At 32.3% G+C, this 25,929-nt stretch overlaps 1 protein-coding gene and 1 pseudogene across 1 annotated transcript; both read right to left on the reverse strand.

Annotated features, from left to right (window-relative positions):
- Positions 1-5,302: 5,302 nt before the first annotated feature.
- Positions 5,303-7,387, reverse strand: LOC114372982 (annotated as a pseudogene).
- An 11,056-nt stretch (positions 7,388-18,443) lies between these two features.
- LOC114376786 (P-loop NTPase domain-containing protein LPA1 homolog 1-like) lies at positions 18,444-25,336 on the reverse strand. The gene is made up of 8 exons (XM_028335063.1): positions 25,141-25,336; positions 24,826-24,970; positions 22,133-22,395; positions 21,085-21,166; positions 20,529-20,954; positions 19,689-20,426; positions 19,469-19,579; positions 18,444-19,029 (listed from the first exon to the last, which is right to left on the reverse strand). The coding sequence occupies exons 2-8, from the start codon at positions 24,958-24,960 to the stop codon at positions 18,670-18,672; spliced, it is 2,115 nt and encodes a 704-aa protein (XP_028190864.1). The 5' UTR covers positions 24,961-24,970; positions 25,141-25,336; the 3' UTR covers positions 18,444-18,669.
- Between the last annotated feature and the right edge of the window lie 593 nt (positions 25,337-25,929).

A 25,929-nucleotide genomic window follows, 5' to 3' on the forward strand; every position in this document is an offset into this window, starting at 1 on the left:
TTGGCCCAATCTGACTTCTTAACTAAAAAGAAAAGAAACCAAGGTAAGAAGTCGAGTTCTGAAAACATGACTTCTTAAATGATAGTATAGTTTGGGGATTAAATTAAAAGGTAATATACATTAGAAATTATTTGGAGAAAATGAGAATAGCTATAGAAAAATTCCCATGTGTTGCTGTGTGTGTAGGGGCGGGGGTGGAGATGGTTCTTTTGCTTTTCTGCCTTTTAATGATACACTGTAACTTTGAGTATAGAGACATTTGAAGGCCACGTTTTGCTCTATTCTAACTTTTTGGTGAGTGAAGTGAATTCTCTTTTTTACAACCACTAATTTTGGGAAACTTGCAATGAAAGTGTGACTAGTTCAGTCACATTTTGCAATAGATATATCATTAATTGAATTATCGAATTCAAGCCGCCATCATTATTATTATTATTTCGTGTGTTCATCATTGTTTAATTCATGCATTGTGATGCATTATGCTTATGTTTAGATAATTTTTTCCTAAGTATTTGTAAAAAAGAAAATAAAAAAGTAAAATATATTAAATTAAACTATTTTCATAAACTAAAATCAACTTAATACATTTTTGCTTTTAAGGAAGTTAAACCATAAAACTATTATAAAAGTTAAGTGTCATTTAGTTTTTATGAGAAATTTAATTTATTTTTTTTATAAATATTTACGAAGAAGTTTAACCGAGAATACATATATGTTACACTTGTCCATGTAGGATTCAAATAGTGGTTTGCACTAAGCCTTTAAAAAAAAAATAGTGGTCAGCAATTTCGAGGATGAATTTCTTTCGCTGGATAATATTAGTTGGTTTATTTTATTTTCTTATAACTAACATTAACTGGCCATCTGCTGAGAAAATCAAACATAATGTTGAAGCTATATATGCTTCAATATCTCTTCCAGACAGCGCATAGTCCAAGCATATGACACCATTTTGAGACGAAAAATCTAAAATTGGTGGATGGTGTTTGTAATACACAGTAATTCTGGATTTAGTTATCTGAAAAGCAGAGTATACATTGGATAAAGTATGAGCGGTAACTATTAGAATTGTAGGAGAAAAAATTGTTTAAGATATAATCCATCAATTATTGGTTATGTTTTGTTTTGGAAAAAAATTCTTCTAATATAAAGTTATCTTGAAAATAAACAACTAAACATGTATGCACTTTTAAAATTTAGTGAATTAAAATAACAGTACCTTATAAATTAAATACAGTACAAATACATTTTATTTTATTTAATCACTTTACAGACAATTATTACATGGAAGCAAAATGTTTATTTTTTAGATTGTATCACACATTTTAAGTAAAAATTCTAAAGCTTAAGAAACCCATTTGATTAAGCAAATAAAAATTTACAGTGTATTTTCATTCTAAATTTTCGATCTAACCAAAATTTTAATCAAATTAACGTGAAAAAGAAGAATTTATTTGAGAATTTTTCTAGTAAAAAAAACTTTATATTTTTAATAAAAATATTCTCAAAAACACTTGTCATTCTACAAATCCAATAAAATAGGAAATTACTTCCTATTCCAACCGAATTCTTCTTAAAATTTCTCTTTTGATAAATTGGCGCTTAACCAGGTTTTCTATATATCGAAAATGGGGGACCACATAATCCCCATTCCAACCTCCCTTTTCTTTTTTTAATATGATATCGGGAGCCTTTCGTGCGGATCAAAATTTACCCGACAATGAATTTCACTATCTTTGGACCGTTATAGTTATGGCCGCCGTTCACCGGGACTTCGATCGTCGACTCTCCTATCATCAGATTACAAACTTCCTTGACCTTCCGACCTTGAACAGGTGTCAACCCCTATATATGATCTTACGACTTTGCAGATGAGCCCCGAAGTTGTCGCTTGCTTGGAGGACACTAGTGTCATGGAAGGATGGCTTTTGTGTACGACTGACCCTCACATTAATTACATTTTTTATCATCATGCATTATATTTTTGTTCAGTTAAAGAGAAAATAAGAAAAAAAATGATTTCCCATAATTTGTCTTTTCTTCCTTTTGTACTAATAAATTGAGGATTAAGAGTTATTTTAAAATTGAAAAAATGGTTTTAATAAAATTAAATTTAAATGAATAGCCTAATTGAATTTTTATTAGTGTGTAAAATAAGTACTTCTTTCAATAATAGTAATAATAAAAAACAAGAGCTAGCTAGGTAGGCTAGCATTGGGGGTACGATCGTGAGGCTTATCATACTCTGCCCGCAACAGACCAATCAGTATCCAAATTTTGGAAGCAGAGTGTTCTTTTTGAGCAGATTTGGCATTATCATGCTTCGGATTTCTACTTGTCAATAATGCAAGCTGGGAGGTTTTGGAACTTACTTTTATTTTATTTTTAATTTTACTTTTATGCCGACAACAACTGGACAGCAATGTTTTTTTAGTAGAGATTAATTGTTACATTGTGATCTAGAATCTTAATATTGTGATAATAGTCACATTGACAAAAACTTTAATTACATTCTAAACATATATTCTTAGGTTTAAAGCAGGTGTATTAAGATCTCACATTGAATTGGTATATATAGTCAAGTGGAGTATACTGTTAGGAAACTAACTTCTATCGCATTGGACTCAGTTTATTCTCAATTTTTAATATGGTATTATGATCTAATCTTAATAGGTCACATGTAAATTTCATTTTGTATTCATTCTTGGATGTAAGGAAGTCTGTCAAGATCTCACACTGCCCAATATACGACTAAAGAAATTATTAGAAAACTTGAGTAAAACTTTGAAGATAGTTTGTGAAATTATTTCCTTGAACTAAATTTGAAGATCAATTCATCCTTAATTTTAATATTTATGGAACTGATGGGTTAAATAAGAATAGAAGATATAAATAAACAATATTATCACTTTTTTAAAGGAACAATAATATTACTTTAGAAACACAACTTATCTCGTTTAATTTTTAGTTTTTTCTTAATAAGTACATTTAGAATACTTGGCAAAAAAAAAATTCGGTTCATCTAATTATCAATCTATTTAAAAGACTTCAATATCCATTGAATGAAAAAAGAATGGATATAGATGTTGTTAAAATTGATCTTAGACTTCAAATTTGAGCTTCAACTCGATTTAACATTTCTTAAATTTAGATAAAATACTGAATTAGGCTTCATAATTTTTTACAAAAATGTACTCATTCCTTTATTATTTTCTGAATTTTCTTTTCTCTTACTAACTGCAGAAAATTGTAATTTACATTGCAACAAGTGGCATATGCCATGTTATGGGCAGATCAGTAGGGTGGTTGGTCTGTGTTCTCTGGGTAAGAGTAATGATTATGATTACGTGTAATGTTTGTGGTCCCCACTTGTCGTACATTATGACCCACTGTATGCCATTTTACTTTGCCAGGCATGCAACTCCAGGACCACCTAGGGCCCCATCAACTAGATCTCTTTGTACCCCAATATCTTCCTTTTTCATTTTAGTTAAAATTTGTAATATACTTTTTTTATTATATTTCAAATTTTTAATTCAATATTACCATATAAAATATATTATTGTTATTAAGGATGTACTTGGTAGAGGGAGTGAAAAAAAAATGAAAGTGTGAAAAATAAAAAATATGATAGTGTTAAATAAAATAATTTGGTAAGGATAAAAAAGAGTGTAAAATTAATGAAAGATTTGAATTAGAATAATTTTTAGTAAGTAAAAAAAAATAAACAAAAAGAAATAAATGATTATGCATTTTCTGTATAATTAATTATGCTGATATCAAAAGTGTGTCTCCTCTCTCTCTTTGTCAGTTTTCTCTCTTTTATCATTTTATGATTTTTTTATCTCTGTACTTTTACCTTTTTTTTTCTTTGTTAATTTGGAATGAGTTATATACCTATGAAACTCACATATTTTTCAAATATTTTACCAATAATTGACTTCCACGAAACACACAGTTAAGGTGTAGCTCAATTAACTTGCGGCTCACATTCACCTCCTTAAATCACATACTCCCTAAAATCATAATAAGATTAAATGTTCAATTCAAAATAAGGTGAATTGAAGTGAAAAGAAATAACATGAATAATGAGATAAAGAAAAAAAAAATATAGATATAATGAATGGTTTTTTATTTATAAGAATCAAGCACATGTATTAATTAAAAGATTTTATATTCATGTATGAACACTACTAAATTAACGAAGCTAAATTTTCTTTAGGATTTTTATTAAAATAAAATTATCAAAACAATGAGAGGCTTTGGTGTTAAATATTAACTTACAAGTTCTACAATTATAATCAGTTTTGCAGACAAAAAAAACATTATTATTAGTTTTTTTTACTTATTCTAAATCACTAACGTATTAAAAAATTAAAAATATTTTCTCCCACTTTTGACTCATAAACATGATAATATTATTATAAATTCGTCATAATAATTAGTTTTTTTTTAATTTGCAAATCGACGCTATTTCTTAATTTCTTTTTTTCATTCTTTAACTATGTAACATAACTATTTTCATTAAGCAATATCTAAAAGCTCGTTTCATTTTTTATTCTTTATCATAACAACTATTTTCTTTATCATTATGTTAAATGTTAAATGTACTCTTTTAAGTATTTTCATTATCATGCTTAAATCAACACTCATGCAAACATGTAAGTTTAAATCTAGTAAAGCACAAAAAATATAAATGTGTCAGAAAAGTCATCTTAATTGTGAACACTCTTTAGTCCACTTTAATGACAACCTTTTTAAGAGTTGCCTTGAAGTATAATCTTCAAAGTGGTGATTTAATGGTTTAGTTTCACATTGATTAGAAATACGATTGAATTGAAGTATATAAGTCGGAGTCAATCGTCACCTTATAAACTGATTTTGTATGATTAAGTTAGGTTTATAATTTACATTCTAAAATGGTATTAATTTTTTTTTTCTAGATTCATTGTTGGGTCATCCGCATTTGGCACACTCTAGGCTAGAAGTCCTTGACATGAGGGGGAGGATTGAAAAAGTTACTTTAATTGTGGATACCCCTTAGCTGGCCTTAGTTGAAGCCTCTATGGAGGTGGCCTGAAATGAAACCTTGAAGGTGATGATTTAGTCTCACATCGATTAGAGATATATGACCAAGTTAAAGTATATTAAATAAGGAACAACCTTTATCTTATAGGTTGATTTTGTAATATTAAGTTAGACCCATAATCCACATTTTAAGATTTATTTTCCTCCTAAGTCTCAGTTCAAATAATGTAGGTCTAAACAAAAAAGATTCTCAAAAACTAAAAAAATAGATCATTTACTGTAAATCCGATCTAAATTGAGATGCAATAAGGCCCCATAAACAATGAAAGTTCATTGAGCCAAGTTGATCACCAACAACTTCAGAACCTGATGTGGCTTCATGAAGGACTTGCATTGCCTCACACACCTTTATTTTCAAGTCCTTAGGAGACTCAATAAGATGGATTACCTCTTACTGATCAATTTCTAGTAACATTGTGTCACCTTTGTAGTCTAGTGATTTGACGTAAATTGTTCCACATGTGGATATAAATGTTCACCCAACATTAGGCGCTGATTTTCTTGTGTGACAAAAGCCAGAGCTGAGGCTAGTGTGCTAGACAATGCACCACCATGACGTTGATTATCAGTAGGAGCTGAAGAAATTCCTAAACCATCAAAAGGAAATGGCATCATGTGATCCCTTATACCTTGGGGAACTACTAATAGATCTATGCCATTTCTACCATTTCCCATGTATCTAAACCCTTGGTTGGTTGGAGTTAAGGATGTAGCATCTGGTTTTGCTGCTCTTGTTGGAGATTTCCAACTCTTCAAGTACCCACCCTTTGCCCATGAGGACCCTGTCTCTATAGGTGGTACGACATAATGAAATTTGGAGTAACCGCCAGGACGCATGCCTGGCAAGAGTTGTTGTATTAAACCATATCCTGTTGGCTAAGGTGGTACCAGATCAAGTGCTCGTTGACCAAAATACAACTGTTGAGGGGTAAGTCTTGGTGCCCTTGGATGATATCTAGGGATTCCAACAGACAAATATGTAATTGCACTTGGGGCTTGCATTTGAGAAAAGTGAGCCTGCAAACAAGCCTTCCTCTCTTCTTTGTGCTAAGCCACAACTACATACAAAGGCTTTCATCCAATCATTTGTCCATTCATTTCATTCAACGGTTTACTTTCATCCTCAGGAGTAGAAAAGACAACCAAAGTATAGCCTTTGATATGCCTATATGATTCAAGCATCACCTTGCAAGATGTTATTGTTCCCAACTTAGAAAATAGCTCCTTCAGTTTTTCATCGTTGACGTTATCGTCAAGGTTTTTCAAGTACAAATTAGCACCTTGTAATTTCTCATATTTTCTTATTATTTCCAGCTCAAATCTGGCTTTCAACTCTGCCTTTCTTTCTTCTTTTCTTTGAACCCTCCCAACATAAAACCTTATCATCAGTGACTGTGATTCCGTTTAACCTTTCAACCGTAGCAAAACATATAGAGTTCTCATATGTCTTTCATGACCACAACAATAGTTATTGTACCTAGGTACCAAAGATTTGCTTAAGGTCTTCATCGATATATGTTTTGGAAAAGTTTTTCGCATATACATTAGTGAACTTTGGTGATCCATTTGCTTGGCCCCTTTCCTAGCGCCTAACAAAGAGTCCAACATAGACTTTTTTATCATCTATCCACATGTCATTATTCAACTTTTTGATAGAATTTCGTGCAGACTCTTCATTGTCAAACTACATAAATCCATACCCTTTTGATTGATCATTGTAATCGATGACTACCTTACTAGAGAGTACAAAATGAAAGGCAGCAAAAGTGTCATGTAATGCCTTGTTGTCCATTGACATGCCAAGGTTCTTAATAAACGCATTTGTACATCTGCTTTTTCGAATGCTAGGATCTCAATGAGAAAACATAATAAAATGGATTTTCCATTCAAAGGAGTGAAATTCACATGTTCCATGGCATTCGCAACATCTTGAATGTGGACCAAGTTAACATAAGCGTATCCAAGAGAAGATTGTCTGGTTTGATCCCTGCAAACCCTAATTGAAACCACTTAGCCCACTTGGCCGAACAGATCAAGCAATTGCTCCTCATTGACATTCCCCTCAAGATCATCAATGTACAGAGAGGCATTCTCGAATTGCGCATCGTTCAATGTTATCGCTGGAACTGCTACCGCCGAAGCACAAATCGCTGCCACTGCCATTCATTTTCAAAAATTCAATCCTTTTCGAAACACTAAAAAAAAAAAACAAAAAACATTCGATAAGGGATTGGGGATTTTTTTTAATTTGTTTTAGTTTTTCTTTGGGTTGGTGTTCCCTTACAAGGAACACGGAGCACCCAGAGGTGAGGTTTTGTGTTGGTGTGAGGGTGAGACATGGGGTTTATATACAGTGTTGAAAAACTCGTTTTGTTGGTGTATATGTATTTCTGTTGAATCGTTGTGTTTTGGTCTTGTACCAAGGGTATTAAAAGTAAGTTTTTTATATAAATTTCTTAATTATCTTGTTATGATTTTCGTAATATTTTTTTGTCCTTCCAGTATTATATCACTTCTAAGAAATTTATACAGAATTTTGTTCAAAATGTTAAGAAGTCACAAAAAACTTCAAAAAATTCACACATTTATATTTTTTATTATAACTTAATTATTATTCAAATAAAATAATTAATTCATTTTTCAGTTTTCATATATAAAAATAATAAGTATGAATAATTGAAGAAGTTTTTAGTGCTTCCCAAAAGCTTAAATAATTTTTCAGTTTTTATATATACTAATATTTTATTTTGCTTAAATAATTTTTGAAGAAACAAAAAATATCCTAGAAGCTTCTAGTGCTTCCCCACCCTAACTTGTCCTCAAACTTCCAACGCCACCTCACCCTAGCATATCTTCACTTTCCTTAAACTTCTCATCGAGCCAGCCCATCCCATCCTCCAACACCGTCGTGTCCTTTCATCGCACCACCACCCAACCCAGACCCAAACGTCAGTCACGCACAACATAACTCATTGCCCAGCCACCCAACCCACAATCCTAGCATGCGCAACCCACGATGTTCAAAGTTATGCGCAACCCACGATGTTCAAAGTTTGTCGTAACGACATTGTTGGAGTCACGATCACTATTCATACTCCATTCTTGGTCATTGTTCGTACTCTTTAATTTGGTTTGTATTTTATTTTGAGTTGAGATTGCATTGGGTGATTTGATTTGTTTGGAAAAAATGTAATTTTTTTTTTTGAAATTTCATCTCTGCGTTTGCTTCATCTGTTTAACCTGGTTTGTTGGAATTATTCATCTTCTTCCTTCGCTTCATCACTTTGTTGTTCTTGTGGTTGGGGAGTACGGATTCTATGAAAATAATAGTTTTTTTGTTGGTAAGAAACGATTCCTTAGATAAGGAATGCACTGTTCGTTGAAGAAACTGGTTCTGCCACATCACTTTGTTCCAACACCAAAGAACTCAAAAGAAATCGTTTCTTAGGCTAAGAAACCCACGAAGCACCTCCGATTGGGGATGCTCTAAGGAGTATAAGCATAATGTTGTGGGCCCATGATGAATGACAATGTGACATGATATTTTTTTTTGTCATAACTCATGCACGTTAACACCCCTTAGCCTGCCTTTGTTACAACCTCTTTGGGGGTTGCCTAAAGTGTAACCTTGATGGTGGTGTTTTAGTCCCACGTTGATTAGAGATAAGGTTATATTAAAGTACATAAATGAGGGAAAACCCTTATCTTACAAGTCAATTTTGTAGGGTTGAGTTAGGCTCATAACCCACATTATAATATGGTATTAAAGTCTATACTAGATCCATTGTTGGGCTACCTTCATTTGGCATGCTTCAGGCGGAGGGAGGTGAGGGTGGGGGTGGGGGGTTATGGAAGGAACAGATGGTGGTGGTCGAGTTTGCAAAGGGAGTGAAGGGTGGGGTTGGGTGGCATGACAGAGGGTGAGGGGTGGAGGAGTGTGAGATAAAATAGAAAGGGGAAGAAGGAGGTGGGGAGAAGAAAGGAAAAAATGAAGGAAAAGAGGGGGTGGGTGGGATGATTGGGGAAGGGAAGAGGAAAGAAAAAAATTGAAATTAAAAAATATATAATTAATTATTTTAAGATAAATTATAAATAAATATTAGGTGAGTCCCTTGTGAGGTTTATAAAAAATGGTTTAAGATCTCAAAATGAAATCTATTATTAGAGTAAAATATTTAAGAGATCTTAAGAGTGATGTGACATTACGGGATCCATTAAAAAAGTAGTTAAGAACCTAAAATGAGATCTCTTATTGGAGATGTCTTGAGTGTGAAAATAAATTTGACATACGTGAGTTATGAAGAGTTGTTTTTCTCTCCTCAATTTTGAGCTAAACATGTGACCATCTTTGAGGTGATGTACTAATAACCCTTCTAGTTTTCTTTTCTATTGTTTTGATAAATTATTCAAGGTAGCTAATTGATTAACTTGTGCAAAGTTAAAGTGAAGTGACTTGTTGATTAAATCTTACAATTTAATTAATTATGTATTAATTTTAACCATTAAATTCAGTTAGAAGACACACATATGCTAGGAGAATAAAAGTATTTTAAATTATCTTCCTCCAATCATTTAAACTAAACAACTTTATATATTTTTTTAAATTATCTCTTTTCTATTTAATCTATTGGATTTCTCTCCTCCCAATCAAACTAATGTAAAGTAAAATTTAAGAACAGAATAATGTATCACTTCCTTTATTTCATCTACTAGGTATAAAAGAAGTCAGGTTAAGTATGAACCAACAAGCTATAAAAAATATATTACTATCTTATCGAATAAATAATTGAATACTTGTAGTATTTCAAAATAAAAATATTTAAAATTTGAAAAGTTAACAAAAACCAATTCAAATTATTTTTTTCTCATTTCATCTTATCTTAGTCATGTTTGTCTAATTTAATGAAGGACAATGTTAAATGAACACCCCAACAGTGTTGCACCTTCAATAGACACCTATGAGTTGGCATTAAAATATAATATCCTTTTATTTAAAAATACAAAATTTAAAATGAAAAACAAATATTGAAAAAAGGAAAGAGGGGTCAGAAAACCTAATTTCTGATGGTTGTTTTTGTAAAGAAAATCTATTTCTTTCCTTTTCGCTTCAAGCTTCGATCTTCTTCGCTAAAATGAGAGAGTGCATTTCAATCCGCAACAGCCATACCAAGATCCAAGTCAGAAATGCTTGTTAGGAGCTTTATTTATTGCCTCGAACGCAACATCCAAGTCTAATTCCTCAACCCTAAATCTTTGTACTGTAAATATTTTAACCTACATTTTCTTGATTTCATTTGTTTGCATTGTTGAGATGTTAAATATGGATCCATTTATGCTATTAGTTCTCTTTCTGCATGTGAACTATGCGTTTCTTCATGATTTTTTGTCGTATATGTGTATTATTTGTGTTTCATTTTGTATTGTTTTAGAGATTTACATATATGTATGTACTTTGTGTTTTATGCAAACATTTTTTGCATTTTGTTTCGATTGATTCTTAGATTTGCATGTATGTTAGGCATTCTACGAACATTTCGATCTGGTTTTCTGTTGTTCAAGTGATTTGGAATATAGATTTGATAATAACGCCTTGTTTATTTAAATTATTTTGTTTAAAATACTGTCCATATTTATTTTTAAACTTGAAATGGACAAGAATCCTAGATGCAGTGCTTGGCACCAGCTTGTTGGTGGTTGTTTTCCAGCCTTTGTTGGTCGTGTATTTGTCTATTTCTTACCCACGACTTTATGCTTATCTTATCTACATTTCAGGTATATTTATGTGTTGCATCATATTTTTTCATACCTGCATCCTGATTTTTTAATGAAATGTTGCATATGTGTCAAATGTTTTAATTTTTTATTGTTCACTAGTAGGTGGAAAGTTTGTTTGTAATTGCTTTTCTAGTTCCCAAAGATGAACATAATGATGCCATGATCCACGGAGAATTGATAAGCTGAAGGAGAATTTGCCACAAAAGAATAGCTTCCTTGATAAGAATCAATTTGGTTTTTAGTCAAAAACCAAAGAAGAGACTAAGCTCTTTCTAAGCACAAAGTTAATTTTAATTATGCAAAAAGTTCCTATAATTAAGAGTTCCTGAGTATTTATAGATCTAGGCTTAAGAAGATAACTAAGCCTCTAATAAGGCCTATTTACATCAAGCTCAAGCCCATTACACAAATAAACAAGAATTAAGAATTTTCATAAATTCACGTTGAAGGTTTGCACTAAGTCAGACACTTCGTGCTAAGCCCAATTTCTTCTCGGGTTGGAATTGTGCTAAGCTAGGTGTCTCGCACTAAGCCCAATCTCTCCTCAGGTTGGAATTGTGCTAAGTCAGACATTCGTGTTAAGCCTAATTACTGGAATTGCACTTAGCGAGCTGGTGAGACTAAGCGAGTTGTTTAACAATCTTCAATGTGTTCCAGTTCAGTTCCTTGTGATCTTCTCCTTCCTTGCCTTTGATGAGTAGTCCATCCTTGATCCTTTTGGCCATCTCTTCTTGTAGACACTTGGCTTTGGATCTTGTCGTTGGACCCTTCAACTCATGAAGTGCTTATAGTCCCTTATGCTTTTTGGATAGCCCTTTATCATCCCCTCCTTCTTGAAAAGAATTTGTCCTCTAATTAAGCTCTTGGGATAGCTCTCTGTCACAAAACTTGTGGTTTGGAATGCATATGAGCTCCACTCCACTCTCAACCTCCCCACTTTTTCTTTTTAGGTGCCAAGAAAATTTGAGACTTGTTATGCGATAGTTATATTAGTAAAAAAAAAAAGTTATTATAAATCTACTTGTATGGTTGTACCTTTAATAACATACACTTCCCTTCATTTACAAGTTTTCTTATTGTCTTTTTGATTTGTACTCCTTCTTATGTTTGTGTGGAAAAAAAATTGTCAAAGAGAAAGACTTGATTTGAGACACAGACATAGAGGATTACTTAATTTTGATTTGGTCATGCATTGTTTTTCATGAGTCCTTATATATGTGAAGATGGGGAGTATGTGGGTTAGAAAATGGTGTGTCCTACATGTCATGGCTCCCTCATCTTGTCAAGCTCTTCATACAAATTTTAACCACGGCTCCCCATCTAGTTCATAAAAAATAGTTGTTTAGAGGTTGGAGAAGAGTGATCAAGGTAAAATGTTCAATGAGCTCATATTGTGTTCATAGAAATTGGAACTTGTGTTCCCTATTTGCATGATGGTGTGTTCTTCCATTTTATGCTTAATTTACTCCATTGAGTTTGTATAATTGTATGTAATGATATACAATAATCTTTTATCATTTATTTAGTATTTGCATGTGAGTTTAAACTTTTAACAAGTTTAAGTGTGTTTTACTTGTTAAATTACCTTGTCTGTATATATGTCAAAATTTACACACTAATTCTATGCAATATTCTCAGGGAAGGAAACAAATTGAATCTGAGTTATCCTACAGTAATACACGGTCCAACACACCAGATGAATTTCAAGCAAATACTTTTGTGAACTGGATGACTTATGGATAAATACTTTGCCATTGAACTTTGCATATGATCTCTTTCATTAATATATAATTGACATTTTTTTGTTGGCTTGGTTTGAAGATGCTTAATAGAAGAAACTAGAGAGAATGAACCAGGTAAAGAAAAAGAATCAGACATTTGGGTAGGCTTTTATTTATTTAGTGCTAATATAAGAACTATCCTGAGGCCAATCTTGGTATGCAACATTGATTTTGTTGTGAAGATCTCAAATAAATCCTCGTGAAAATAGTACAAAATAGTTCAAAACAAGTGTTTGTAAAATTCTTTGATGTCTTTTCCTTTCTTTTTTTCCTGTTGTTAATGAGTTTTTTTTTCATTTTTCTTTTAGCAGTTATAGTATGTCCACTTTTTGTAAATATTATTACCATGCTTTTCGGAGCTTCTCTTTTAGAAATGTAAATAATTGATTCTTTTAAATATTATGGCTTTTAGGCCATGTGGTTCTTTACGAGTTACTACTCAAGTAACTAATCTTGCCCCCCCCCCCCCCCCCCCAAATTAATTTTAAGAAAATGAATGATGATAATGAAATGAAGAGTAACTAATTTTAGCCATGGATCTGCATTCCATGCATGTATCACAAGTGATTAATTTCATAAGGTTATTCAATATTATCTATGGTTAACTACATTTGCAAGGATAGTTAATTTTGACTAAAAAGTTATTAATATTGTAAGTTATGGTTAACTACATATAAAATTATGGTTACCATTGCCTACAAAATGAATAAGCATAAATTAAGGTCTCAATAGTCAACCCCTTATGCAACAAATTTGTTGATGTGTATCTATCATTAACCACTTTTTTGGCTTATCAAATGATAAGTGAATAATAATTACCTCAAAAATGAAAAAAAAAATACCAAAAAATGTAGTTTGTGTGATACCTGTATAGTAGAGGTTGAATTATTCTCAAATGAGATGACATGTGCTTTCCTCATATAAGTTCGGTCCTTGATGCATAAGAAATTTATGTTCACATGTGACTTTTTAGTAATAATATTAGGAGAGTTAAAGTTACCCACTAATGATAAAAGGTTAACTATTATTTATGATAGACTTAAATCACTTAATTTGTAACATGAATACAAAGTTTCATCGTATGGTATGCCTAAATTTAAAATAATAATAAGAGTTAACATGTGCATTATATACTTATCAAATCATTTAGGATAGTCATTTTTTTAGTTTCTAATGAAAGTTTAAATGTAAAATAAAATCCAATTGAATGTAACCACATAAGTTACTAATGTAAACTTAAGTCCTTAACTTTGCGCATAGTTATCTAGTAAATGTAATTTGTGTGTTTTCCTTAGAAGAATTATTTCCTCATATGACATGACACAGACGTTGTTCATACAAATTCAGTCTTTACGGTATGAGCCAAATCATGTTCACATGTGACTTTTGAATAATAGTATTAGAAGGGTTATAGTTAATCACCAATGATAAAAGGATAAACTTTGTTTATTATAGACATAACCACCTTATTCATGGCATGAACACAAATTTTCATCATAAGGTGTGCTTAAATTTAAAACAATAGTAAGAGTTAGCATGCACATTATACACTTATTAAATCATTTAGGATCATCATTTTTTATAGTTTTTAATAAAAGTTTGAAAGTAAAATGAAATTCAACTTTTGAGTTATAATATTAACAAGATTAAAGTTAACCATTAATAATATCAAGTTAACCATCAATTATGATACACTTAAAAACCATAATCAAAGAATGAATACAAATATTTATCATAAGATGTGTCTTGATTTAAAATAATAGTAACAATTATCATGTGTATTGTACAAATATGAAATCATTTAAGATCGTCATTTTGTGTAGTTTCTAATGAATTTTTGGATGTAAAATGAAACCTAATCGTATGTAACCGATTAAATTAAGAAAGTAGCCTTAACTTTAGGCATAACTAACCAGTAATTGTAGCTTTCATGATCCTCGTATGATAAAGGTTGAATTATTCTCGAAATACATGACACATGTTTTTCTCATATAAGTTTAGTTAGTATTTCATACATCAGACAAACAAATTCTTGTTCACGTGACTTTTGAATAATTATATTAGAATGATTAGAGTTAACCACTAATGAAAAAGGGTTAATCATTGTTTATTATAGACTTAATCACCTTATCCATAGCACGAATAGAAATTTTCATCATATGATGTGTCCTAAATATAAAACAATTATAAGAGAATAAGAGTTGTATTATACACTTATCAAATCATTTAGGATGATCATTTTTTGTAATTTCTAGTGAAAGTTTAAATGTAAAACAAAATCCAATCGAATGTAATCACTTAAGTTACTAAAGTAACTTTAAATTTGATCATAACTAACAAGTGAAAGTTTGTATATAAAACAAAATTCAATCAAACGAAACCACTTAAATTACTAAAGTAACATTAACTTTCACATAACTAGCCAGTGAAAGTTTGGATGTAAAACGATATCTTATCAAATGTAACCACTTAAATCATTAAAGTAATCTTAACTTTTGGTATAACTAACCATTGAGAGTTTTGATGTAAAACAAAAGCCAACTAAATGTAACCACTTAAGTTACTAAAATAACCTTAACTTTTGGCAAAACTAACCAATAGAAGTTTGAATATAATACGAAATTCAATTGAATGTAATTACTTAAGTTACTAATGCAACCTTAACTTTGCGCATAACTAACTAGTAAATATAGGTTACATGATTCCCTTGGTGTCATAGAATTATTCCCTTAGATGACATGCTATAAGTTTTGCTTATACAATTTTAGTCTTTTAGGCATGAGCCAAAGAAAATCTTATTCACATGCATGTGACTTTTGAGTAATAATATTAGAAGAGTTAGAGTTAACCATTAGTGGTAAAAGAATAACCTTTATTTATTATAGACTTAACCACCTTATTCATAGCATGAATACAAATTTCTTTCAAATGGTGTGCCTAAATTTAAAACAATAGTAAAAGTTAACATGTGCATTATACACTTATCAAATCATTTTCGATCAGCTTTTTATGTAGTTTATAATGAAAGTTTGACTTTAAAATAAAATCCAATTGAATGTAATCACTTAGGTTAGTAATGTAATCTTAATTTTGCACATAACTAACCAGTAAATGCAGCTTACGTAATTTTCTTGCTATAAGTAGAATTTTTTTTTGGATGACATGACAAAAGTTTATTTTGATGTTATTCTAATTTAACCATTCTATGCACACAACTATCCTCAAAATAACATTCAATTAATCACAAATGTATAATATAACATAATTGAAGACCCTATTCTAAAATAAAGGATGCTTGTTATTTGTATCCTCAAAATAATATTCAATTAATCACACGATTATCCTCAAAATAACATTCAATTAATTCTTAATTGAGCTTCTCAATTCTATCGTCAATATCATCATCATGAGAAAGTAGGTCTTCATCTTCATGAATCCTATGTGAAATATTTCACAATAAGAGGTTTATCTACATGAAAACCATTTTACACAATGTCATTGTTATGGTCACTACATATGAGAGTTGTCAAAGTTAGTACGTGACTTTATTTAATATAAATCCTCACACATACTCTATTCCTAAATCATAAAAACAACATGAAAGGGGTGTGTGTGTGTGTGTCATGCTTGTGAATCTACAACAACTTCCTTTTGTATTAAAATCTTAAAAAATAAAAAAGTTTAAACAAGAGAATAAGATTTAACAACGTGAACTAATTCAAAGAGTGAGACAGATAATACTAATTTCTATTTTTTAAGTGTGTATCAAAAGTTCAATATGATAAAAGCCAAGGATTAAAATAAGGAAAAAAATGTGTATTATTTCTTTGTAATTTTACAATTTCCTTTACTTGCACAAACCCATTTGCACTTTGTGGTGTATTGGGTCTCATCAACACATATCCCAAATCTCATACTCAAAAACCTTAAACTTCTAGCACAATAACTCATAATCTAGATACCTGTAAATCCAAACAACTAAAGAAGCACACAAATACAATTGTCACAGGCACAACAACCATCGTCTCATAAGAAAAAATTAATAATGCCTAAAGTTTTGAAATTTTTGTATAAATACTTGTGTTACACATATGTATTTATACAAAAATCACTTATATCAAGTCACATAACAAAAACTATTGAGTTAACCACTCTAATGAATAGTGTTAATCACTTATCAGTAAAATTATGTTTAACTATATACCTAATAGAGTTAACCACGGATCACACATTAGTTAACACTTTGAATTTCTCTGCAAATGTTTCATAAAGAAAAGAAAAAACATTCCTCTAGGTCATGAGAGAAATGCAGCCGCAACAATAGTTTCAGGTAAAGTAACTCCAATGATTAATGTTGGACAACGTTCACATCAAGTGTGACAAGGGTTTAGACGATATGCAACTAAGAGAACGGAATGCAGCCGCGACAATAGCTTTAGGTGAACCACCTTTGACAACTAATTTTCAACAAAATTCTGATCCGATACATTGAGTTCAAACAAAGTCGAACGAAACAAGAATTTCAGATCTTCTAATTAAGCGATGTTCTCTTCTCTCTTTTAATCATTCACAATGTGTCACTGAGAATTAGGAGTGGTGAAATCAATACACAATGGAGGGAGAGAGACGATTTGGGTGAATGCACAGTAGAGATGGAAGAACGATGAACACACACGAAGGAGAAAAAGAAATGTTCTACCATTAACGGCTTAATTCTCCTTTTTCATTTGAAAATTTTTTTCTTCATTTTTCTGTTTCATTTATTAAATATAAAATAATATAATAATATATTTTATAAAGCTGTAATTTTTTACAGATAGTTGTGTTTGTTTCGGCCTTTCGGCAGTCTTGTGGACTAAAAAACTAGTTTTTATTTTTTATCAAAAAATAGCTATATCCCAATTAGTTATATGATTAATAAATAAAAAATAATACCTATATAAATCGAAAACAATGATTACAAGCACTAAATTACACTAATAGTTTTTTTTAATTATTATCAAATTATAAATTATCAGACTTTTGAGGGCGAGCCCTGGTGCAGCGATAAAGTTGTGCCTTGGTGACTTGTTGGTCATGGGTTCGAATCCAGAAACAGCCTCTTTGCCTATGCAAGGGTAAGGCTACGTACAACATCCCTCCCCCATACCTTCGCATAGCGAAGAGCCTCTGGGCAATGGGATACGAAGTTTTTTATAAATTATCAGACTTTTATAATAATATTTAAAATATTCTAACTAATTAAAAGTATAAAAATCTAACCGTCTATCTTAAAATTGCGAAACCACCAAATGGTAAACTCACTTTTGTGGCATAAAAAGTCAAAAATGGCTAGTAAAATTTACCTCTACAGAGCTAGGCCTGTAAAATTGGTTGGAGAATAGAAATTTTGTCATGGCATTCAATGTATACACAATTCTTTGCCAATAATAACAAGCCATTTTGCTCATCTATGCATCCCATTTTAAGGGAAAGATTCATGAGAATTTTCCTACTATACAGAGAGTGTATATTATCCTGAGAAAAGATTGTATCATTATTCTCTCTTTGTATTTAAAAAGAGGCTGTAATTTTTTTTCAACTTAACAAAAATATTTCTCTAGTCTTGCATGTGATTGTGTATAATTATTCTATCCTATGTATTCAAATATATTGTGTCAATTCTAATTTTTTTTATCATTTAATTTTAGTTGTGAAATATTATTTTGTTACTCTGTTACCCAACAAAAATCTAAATCTAAATAAGCAAAAATCACAATCAACTTAACCACGAACACTCGATTCATTGGAGAGTCTTTATTGATTCAAGAGATAAGGGCGATGTTGCATTTCTTTCTATACATCTGTAGAAAAATGTCAAAACATTGATTCATCCATATCAAATCAACGAAATAACTACAAGACCAGTAAGGTTTTGAACGCTCTACTATATACACATGGGACATCGTAAGATATAGTCAACCAAAAAAAACACTAAAAAGATTTGATCATTACGAGTATTGTTGAAGAGGGAAAGTAGGTAGTGCTACCTCTGAGGAGCACCAGAAAGGATGGGATCATTCACTGCTGAACGATGCTTTCCTAATGCAGGAATACTAAGAGAACGTGTTCTTAATTTGGATTTCCTCTCATTCTTTTCCACGAGCAAAGAAGAATAAGAACATAGTGGCTCTGCCAACTCGCTTCTACTTCTAAGGAAAATATCCAGGTTCCGACGATACTTGTACCCCCCATGCATTTTAGTTCCAAGTTCACCGGAAACACCATCTACCCTGATCCTATACTCTTCATCATCTGACCAATATCCAGTTTCCAGCACGTCTTGCATCGCAAGATCATCATACTCTTCGTCGGATTTTGTTGATTCCTCATCAACTGATCCTACCTGCAAAGCAATTGAAAACATTAGAAATGACCCAGGACTCTTGTTTACTACATACCACTAACAATTCATTTCCAAGTGATAACTCACCATCATGGAAAAAACAACATTGTGCGTGTTAAGTTTCATGAATTACTCAGAAGCACATTGGAATCCAATTAAAGTAATTTTAAGTAAATATTCACATGTTCGGTTTCACCTTTAAAAAAAATTATTTTGGGTTCGAACCTAATATTGAATTACAGTAATTTTGAGTAGTTTTTACATTAGAACAAAGATTAAAATAAATTTTGTTAACGCTCAAAACACACTCACTGTAAATTCATTGCTGTTGCTAACAAGCACAAAACCAAAATCAACCCAAAAGACTTGAAACTGTAGGGAAAATTTCATAACATATACAGATAGGTAAATGAGTTAAAACATGAAAACAGAAGTCTACCTCTTCAAGGGCATGTTTGCCGCCATCATCACTAAAATCCTCATCACTGCCCACCTCTGGTTGATCGTCAATCTCTTCATCACTACCATGCACTGAGAAATCTTCCTTGAGCTAAAAAAAATACAAAAATAATAATAAAATCAACAAATGATTTGTCTTATTCATTATTATCACCATTGACAATAACAAGCCATTAATTATGAAAAAAGTTTAAATTTACCTCCTTTGCAGCAACATCCGACATCCTTGGCGAGCTACAGCAAGAGGATACATATCTACTACCAGTATCAGTCCCATCAGCTCTAGACTCATCAACACTTCCAGCACGACTAGTGCCACCATCACTTGGCCATGCACTGATCCCATAAAAACCAAACTGAAGATTGACAGGTTCTGCCTTGCCAATTCTTAAGGGACCATACATTGGATGTCCAACTCCATTCTCAGGTCCATGGCACCATACAGGCTTCCCATTACAGTCAACTAAATTAACAGGCCAAGCCTTTGCCACAGATCCATCATCATTAACAAGAGCCATCAGATTCCTTGAAGAACCTTTTCTTTGGATCAGTTGAAACATTCCTTTCGAGCTCAAAGAATTGGCTGCACATTGATTTCTATATTCCTCATAAACAACAGTCACAGTATTTCTAACAGGATCATATAGTTGTTCCCCAACCTCACGCCTTCGAAGACAGCTGAACACCGTTGCATGAATGGCTGCTACACTCTTGTCAACATTGGTATTGTTTATTTGGGGAACTAAATGTTTTTCAGCACGCTTGCAGAGATATTCCTGGATTGTTCTGATGTTTCTAATATACTTCACATACTTGTTTTTAGCTGGGTCCAGAGTCATATACTTTGCACGTACAGCAAATCTTTCCAAGTGTTTATCCTCATTTGTAATGTGTATCATAAATGGTATAATTGAAGGATGTTTCTTCATGAGCCCCATCTGCATGAGTATTCAAGTTTTTATTGCTATCTAATGAGAAAATAAATTGATATCCATAAGAAAAGAAATAGTGAAGGACACAATAATGAAAATCAAACATACAACAAAGTTGAGGCTCAAATGAACTCCCTCCACGACAACAGACTCTTTTCGTTCTTCCCATGCAGTGATTAACCTATCAAGACTGTCAATCACCATCTCACTCTGTGCCTTGAATCCTTCAATAGCCATCTGTTTTGGACTTAGCAGTTCAGTAGGACCAGAGCTCATCTCCAACGTCCTAACATCAAATTTGCTAGAATTGTGACCCTCAGTTACATCTTCCTTGGAAACTGAATGTGACACACCAGCCAGCTTTTTTGCTTTCCTTCTAGCCTTTGCTTCTGCAACAGCAACAGGGTCCAAACACTCCCCTGCATGGTACGTAGAAGCCCACAACAAGGGGTTTTCTTTCTCATTAGCAAAACTTCTCATCATGTGCCGAATAGAATCGGTCGATACCACTGTCGTGATTCCCAACCTACTTCCCTGAAGTGAAGATATAAATGATAGTTATCAAACTGTAAGGTATAAATATTACTCATTTTCAACTTTCTCACATATATACAAGATTTTTCGCATTTGAAAAACAAACAATTGTTTCTCTTTGTCAAGATACCAGCAATGCAGACAATGTAGATTTGCCGCAGCCACTAGTGCCACATAGTAACACTGTCACCGACTCTTTCCTTTCACGGATCCTGCAACCAAAGAAAATCATCATAAATATAGGAGGGTAAGTTGCACCATATTTTGAAGAAAAAAAAACTCCTCAGGTTAAGTATAAAATTTAAGTAAAATTTTTGGTGCTACAAATATCAGTTATCAGCATCCTGTATGTTGTAATTCACGTTAAAGCTTGGTAATTCACTTAGGATAGAAAAAAAGAATCTTCCAAAACAACTATTAAGGGACAATTGAATGTTCAGTCCATAGATTTTCTGATTTTCAGTATGGAAATAAAACCAGAAGTGGAAGAAAATATTTACAAAAACAATTATTTAGAAAATGAAGAGGTATGGTTTTAATCAGGTAACTAGAACCAAATCAGTATGCAAGCTGTTTTGAAAACTCAGATCTACCATTCTCAGTTCTTCAAATTTCTGGGAAGGATACTCACATTCCTCATAAAACCAAACAGTTGTATTTCAAACATAAAGATGCCAAATTCTGAGAGTTCACCAACAATTTCGAGAAGAGAGGCACAGCATATTTTGCGGGCAAGACAAAAAGATAAATGATTAGGAAGCCCCCTAACACAATTCACAAGACATACAATGAAAGTCCATGAAAATCAGTAAATCACAATATTTTATTAGTAGATATCTATTGACATTTTCAAAATTCATATAACATTATAACACCTAAAGCAAAATGCCTAATCAAACGAATGTAATCCAGATTCAATAAATACATCATGCTAAGTAAGAACATGGTACAACTACTAGAACATCTGGATCAATAAAATGGAAACCATGGCAAACCCTATGAAGTCATACAACTTAATAAATTCCATTACAAGAGAGCATATACTACAAGTGGTCAGAATTAATAAACTCCATTACAAGAGAGCATATGCTACAAGTGGTCAGAATTATTTTCCCCCTTCAATTAAGGTTACTGTAGATCATAACCTCATAAAGGAATAAACATAAACAATGCAGTACCTGCAGGCTAATACCAAGTCTGCTCTCTGGTTAGGACCCACATACTTGTACTCTGCCAGAGCATCACAGGCAATATCTAGAAAAGTTTCTCTCCGAACAAATGCAGATGTGCGCCTTTTGTACAACTCAAATGGTACACTCCTACCATCTTTCTTCACAAAATTCTTCTTGAAAGCATCAAAACCTGATAAAGCCTCTACTTCCAGCTTCAAAATATCAGTAGAATTCTCTTTCCTTGTTTGTTCAAAAACTCTTTGGCTGATCTGATAAGAGGAAAATGAAAAACAGTCAGAATAATGTTTTAGAAAAATTCTGATGTTATACGAAGTCTCTGCACAAGACATGTAAGAATTAACCAGTAAAAGTTCATTAAAAAATGCATAAACTAATAACCAAAAAACACATTGTATATCAAATATCCACATCTATCATATTGGTATTAAGCCCATATCCATGTCAAATACTCGTCAAAAATCAACAATGCCTCTAGTCTGCATCTTTCATTATTTGTTACTTTTCTTTAAAATGTTTGTTCCAATACTGGCAGGGTACCATAACAATTGGTAGATGAATAATAGTACAAAAAAAATGTGTTTCTAATCTCTAAACTTTCGGTCAAACATGGTCAAGATCCATGGATTTTTATATTGATGAATTTTGTCCTTAAACTTTAAAAAACATAGTATTTCTATTTCATTAAGATGTACGCAATAAGTAAAATCTTATATTAATATATGTTGCAGTACCGACCAATTCTGTATCTTATAACTTTAGAAGTAGACAAATCTCAATATCCATGTCATGTCTATGTCTTCTGTTGTATCCACACTTCATATTAGGTTGATGGTTCTTAACATGTAACAAAGACTTTCCAATCAATATATATTTCCCTTTATAATTGAATAAAGATAAGCAACTATGATCCATGAATTGGTACCCTTTCCTATTGTTAAGTAACAAGATATGATCATGATAGAGCAGTAAAGACAAGTTTTCTGTATCAAATAAGGACCTACCATGATTGGTTGTAGGCTTAGAGATTATATTTGATCAAAAGTGCATTTTTTTCTCTCCAACTTAGCCACATCTCGTTAAGATTCAAATCTCATTCCATTCAAATGGATAGAGGTAGAAAAAGAAAATTCAGAGTAGTAATCCAATATTTAACTACAATAGTACACTTTGAATGCATCATCTCTCACTAAAACATAATTAAATAAAACAAATAAAAAAAAGGTTGAATATTGATGCAAGACTACACTGTGATAGACATATCCCACGGCATCTTAATGATTGTTAGTACAATCTTCCTAGAGTAGTATCCTCTAATGCACCTGCCTCTAATTCAGCATCATCAGGTACACCTTTCTTATTCACGTTTTTCCCATTCACACCAAGTTTTTCTCTCAGCCATCTCTACTCAAGATGAGGCTAAAACCTTTTCTCAAGCACAAACAGATCTCAATTGGAGTCAAGCACAAACAGATCTCAATTGGAGTCAAGCACAAACGGATCCCAATTGAAGTCAAGCAATGGATATTGAGCTCGTGGCATTGCAAAACAATAACTACTTGATCCCTAATGTCACTCACAGTTGGTAAGAAGCCTGTTGGGTCGAAATGGGTGTACATAATTAAGGCTATAAAGCTTGCTTTGTTGCCAAGGGTTATACGCAAGTTGAAGGTGCTGATTCACAAAGACATTAGCCCCGGTACTGTACTGTTAGATGCCTCTTAATTGTAGCTGCCGCAAAAGGTGGGACTAATCTCAGTTGGATGTGACAAATGTCTTTTTACATGGAGATTTGCATGAAGTTTATATGTGCTCAAGACAGGTTACAAACGAGTTTCCAAGTTAAATTAGTTAATCTATGGACTTAGAAAAGCATTTGGTCAATGGTTTGCCAAGTTATCCACTGCATTGACAAAGTATCGGTTTACCTTGCCAAAATAATACAAGAAACACAGTTTCTCCATTTCTTACAAATTTCAAACGCATGCTAAACCCTTTCTAGTCTCCATACGCCGTTGAATAAAAAAAAGCCCAGAACCAAATGCAACGCAGTCAAAGTAAACACGAACCGAAAAGAAGACAAAACTAATCACAATCGTGGACCAGAAAATGTGAAACGGGCAAAGCAAAAGAACAAACATGTCAAACTACTTTCGGTCAACAAGGTGAAAAAGACCCCTCCCCCAACAAAACAAAACAAAAAAACAGTCCTCAAAATTTCCACTAGAGTCCCTCAAATCCAGAACCTGAATATAGATCACCAACCTAAAATACAAGAAATTGTCCTATGGTCCGGAATAATGATCCAGAATAACCATGTGTCCATCACCCTCACCAATTTATACGTATATATTAACAAAGTCTTTTAATTTACGAGAAAAAGTTAATAAAACTCAACTAAATGGTAATAAAACCTCCGAGATCGGATTCGAGCATTATCGATGGAAAAAACATGATTAAGAAAAGAGACTCCTCTAAAGGTGGACAATCAGATGTTCCTAACGAAGATTACTGATTAGCAAAACCAATGAATACTTTGCAAACATTAAACGGTGATCAAAGAATAAACAAACAAATAAAGCTGGGAGATTATTCGAAAGTATGGACACATATGAATCCAAAATCATGAAAGAAGAATAATTTGGATGGCGAATCGAAAATAGAGAAAAAGAAAAAAGCACCTTGAAGGCGTGACGCGCTTTGCATCCCATGAGCTGGAGCGTGCTCTGCAGAACGGGACGCGAGTAGCGAAAGGACTCTTTCTTTTCGGAGTCCTCGACCACCACTATGTACAGTATCTTCCCCACCTCGCCCATCGCAACCAACCTGCAAAGGATTATTCAAAAAAAAAAAAAAAAACGGTTATAGCATGCAACAAAAAAGAAGAAGAAGAAAATAACTTCCACCGTAAGAAAACAAAAACAAAAACAAAAAAGAAGAAAATGTCCCCTCCCCGACATTCATGCGACCCGGCCCCACACAGAAAGGAACTTAACCGCAACAACGCGAAAGCGGAACAACGATGACAATGCTGCGGAGGATGAGATGATTGATTATGGAAGAAGATCGAGAAAAAGAAGTAGCGTAGTAGGGCGAAGATGTTCCTCAGCCATTGTTTCAAGAATGGATTATTGAACGGTGCGGCATTCAGGTTTGGTTTCTCTAATTCACGACACGATCTCTCATTCCTCTCTCTCTAGAAATCCAAAATTAAATAGCACCTCCAGGTTTCCGAAATGACGGATTTGACCCCGCGCTATCCGCGAATTTCATTAGCCGCGTTTTTTTTTTTTTTTTGGAATCACAGTGAGAAAGAAAGTCTTGCTTGCCTCCTTCATCAACTATTTCAATTTTACATCAATAGTCTTATCCGGCGTTGATTATATCAATCACCTATTATTTAATAATATACACTTATTAAAAAAAGTTGAAAAAATATTTTTTCTTGTGATAAACAACATAATAATTATCTTAAAATATATAATTTTATTTTACATTTATAATTAAATAATTTAAATTATAATATAAAATTATCTTTAATCATTTATAATTTTAAAAATATATATTAAAATTTAAATTACAGATAAATAAAGATAAATTGAAAGAGATGGATGATTATAAAAATAATTTTATAAAAAATAAAAATATTAAAAAAGCAGTTGAAAATATAACCCATCCTTAGTTTGAGGACTTAGAGGGTTAAGGGAGAGTTCATCCTAAATCATACTTAGTTTTACTTACCCTTCCAAATTACTATGGGAGAGAGGTTAATACTCACGGACTGG

The sequence above is a fragment of the Glycine soja genome, chromosome 11 (genome assembly GCF_004193775.1).
Source record: "Glycine soja cultivar W05 chromosome 11, ASM419377v2, whole genome shotgun sequence".
NCBI lineage: Eukaryota > Viridiplantae > Streptophyta > Magnoliopsida > Fabales > Fabaceae > Glycine > Glycine soja.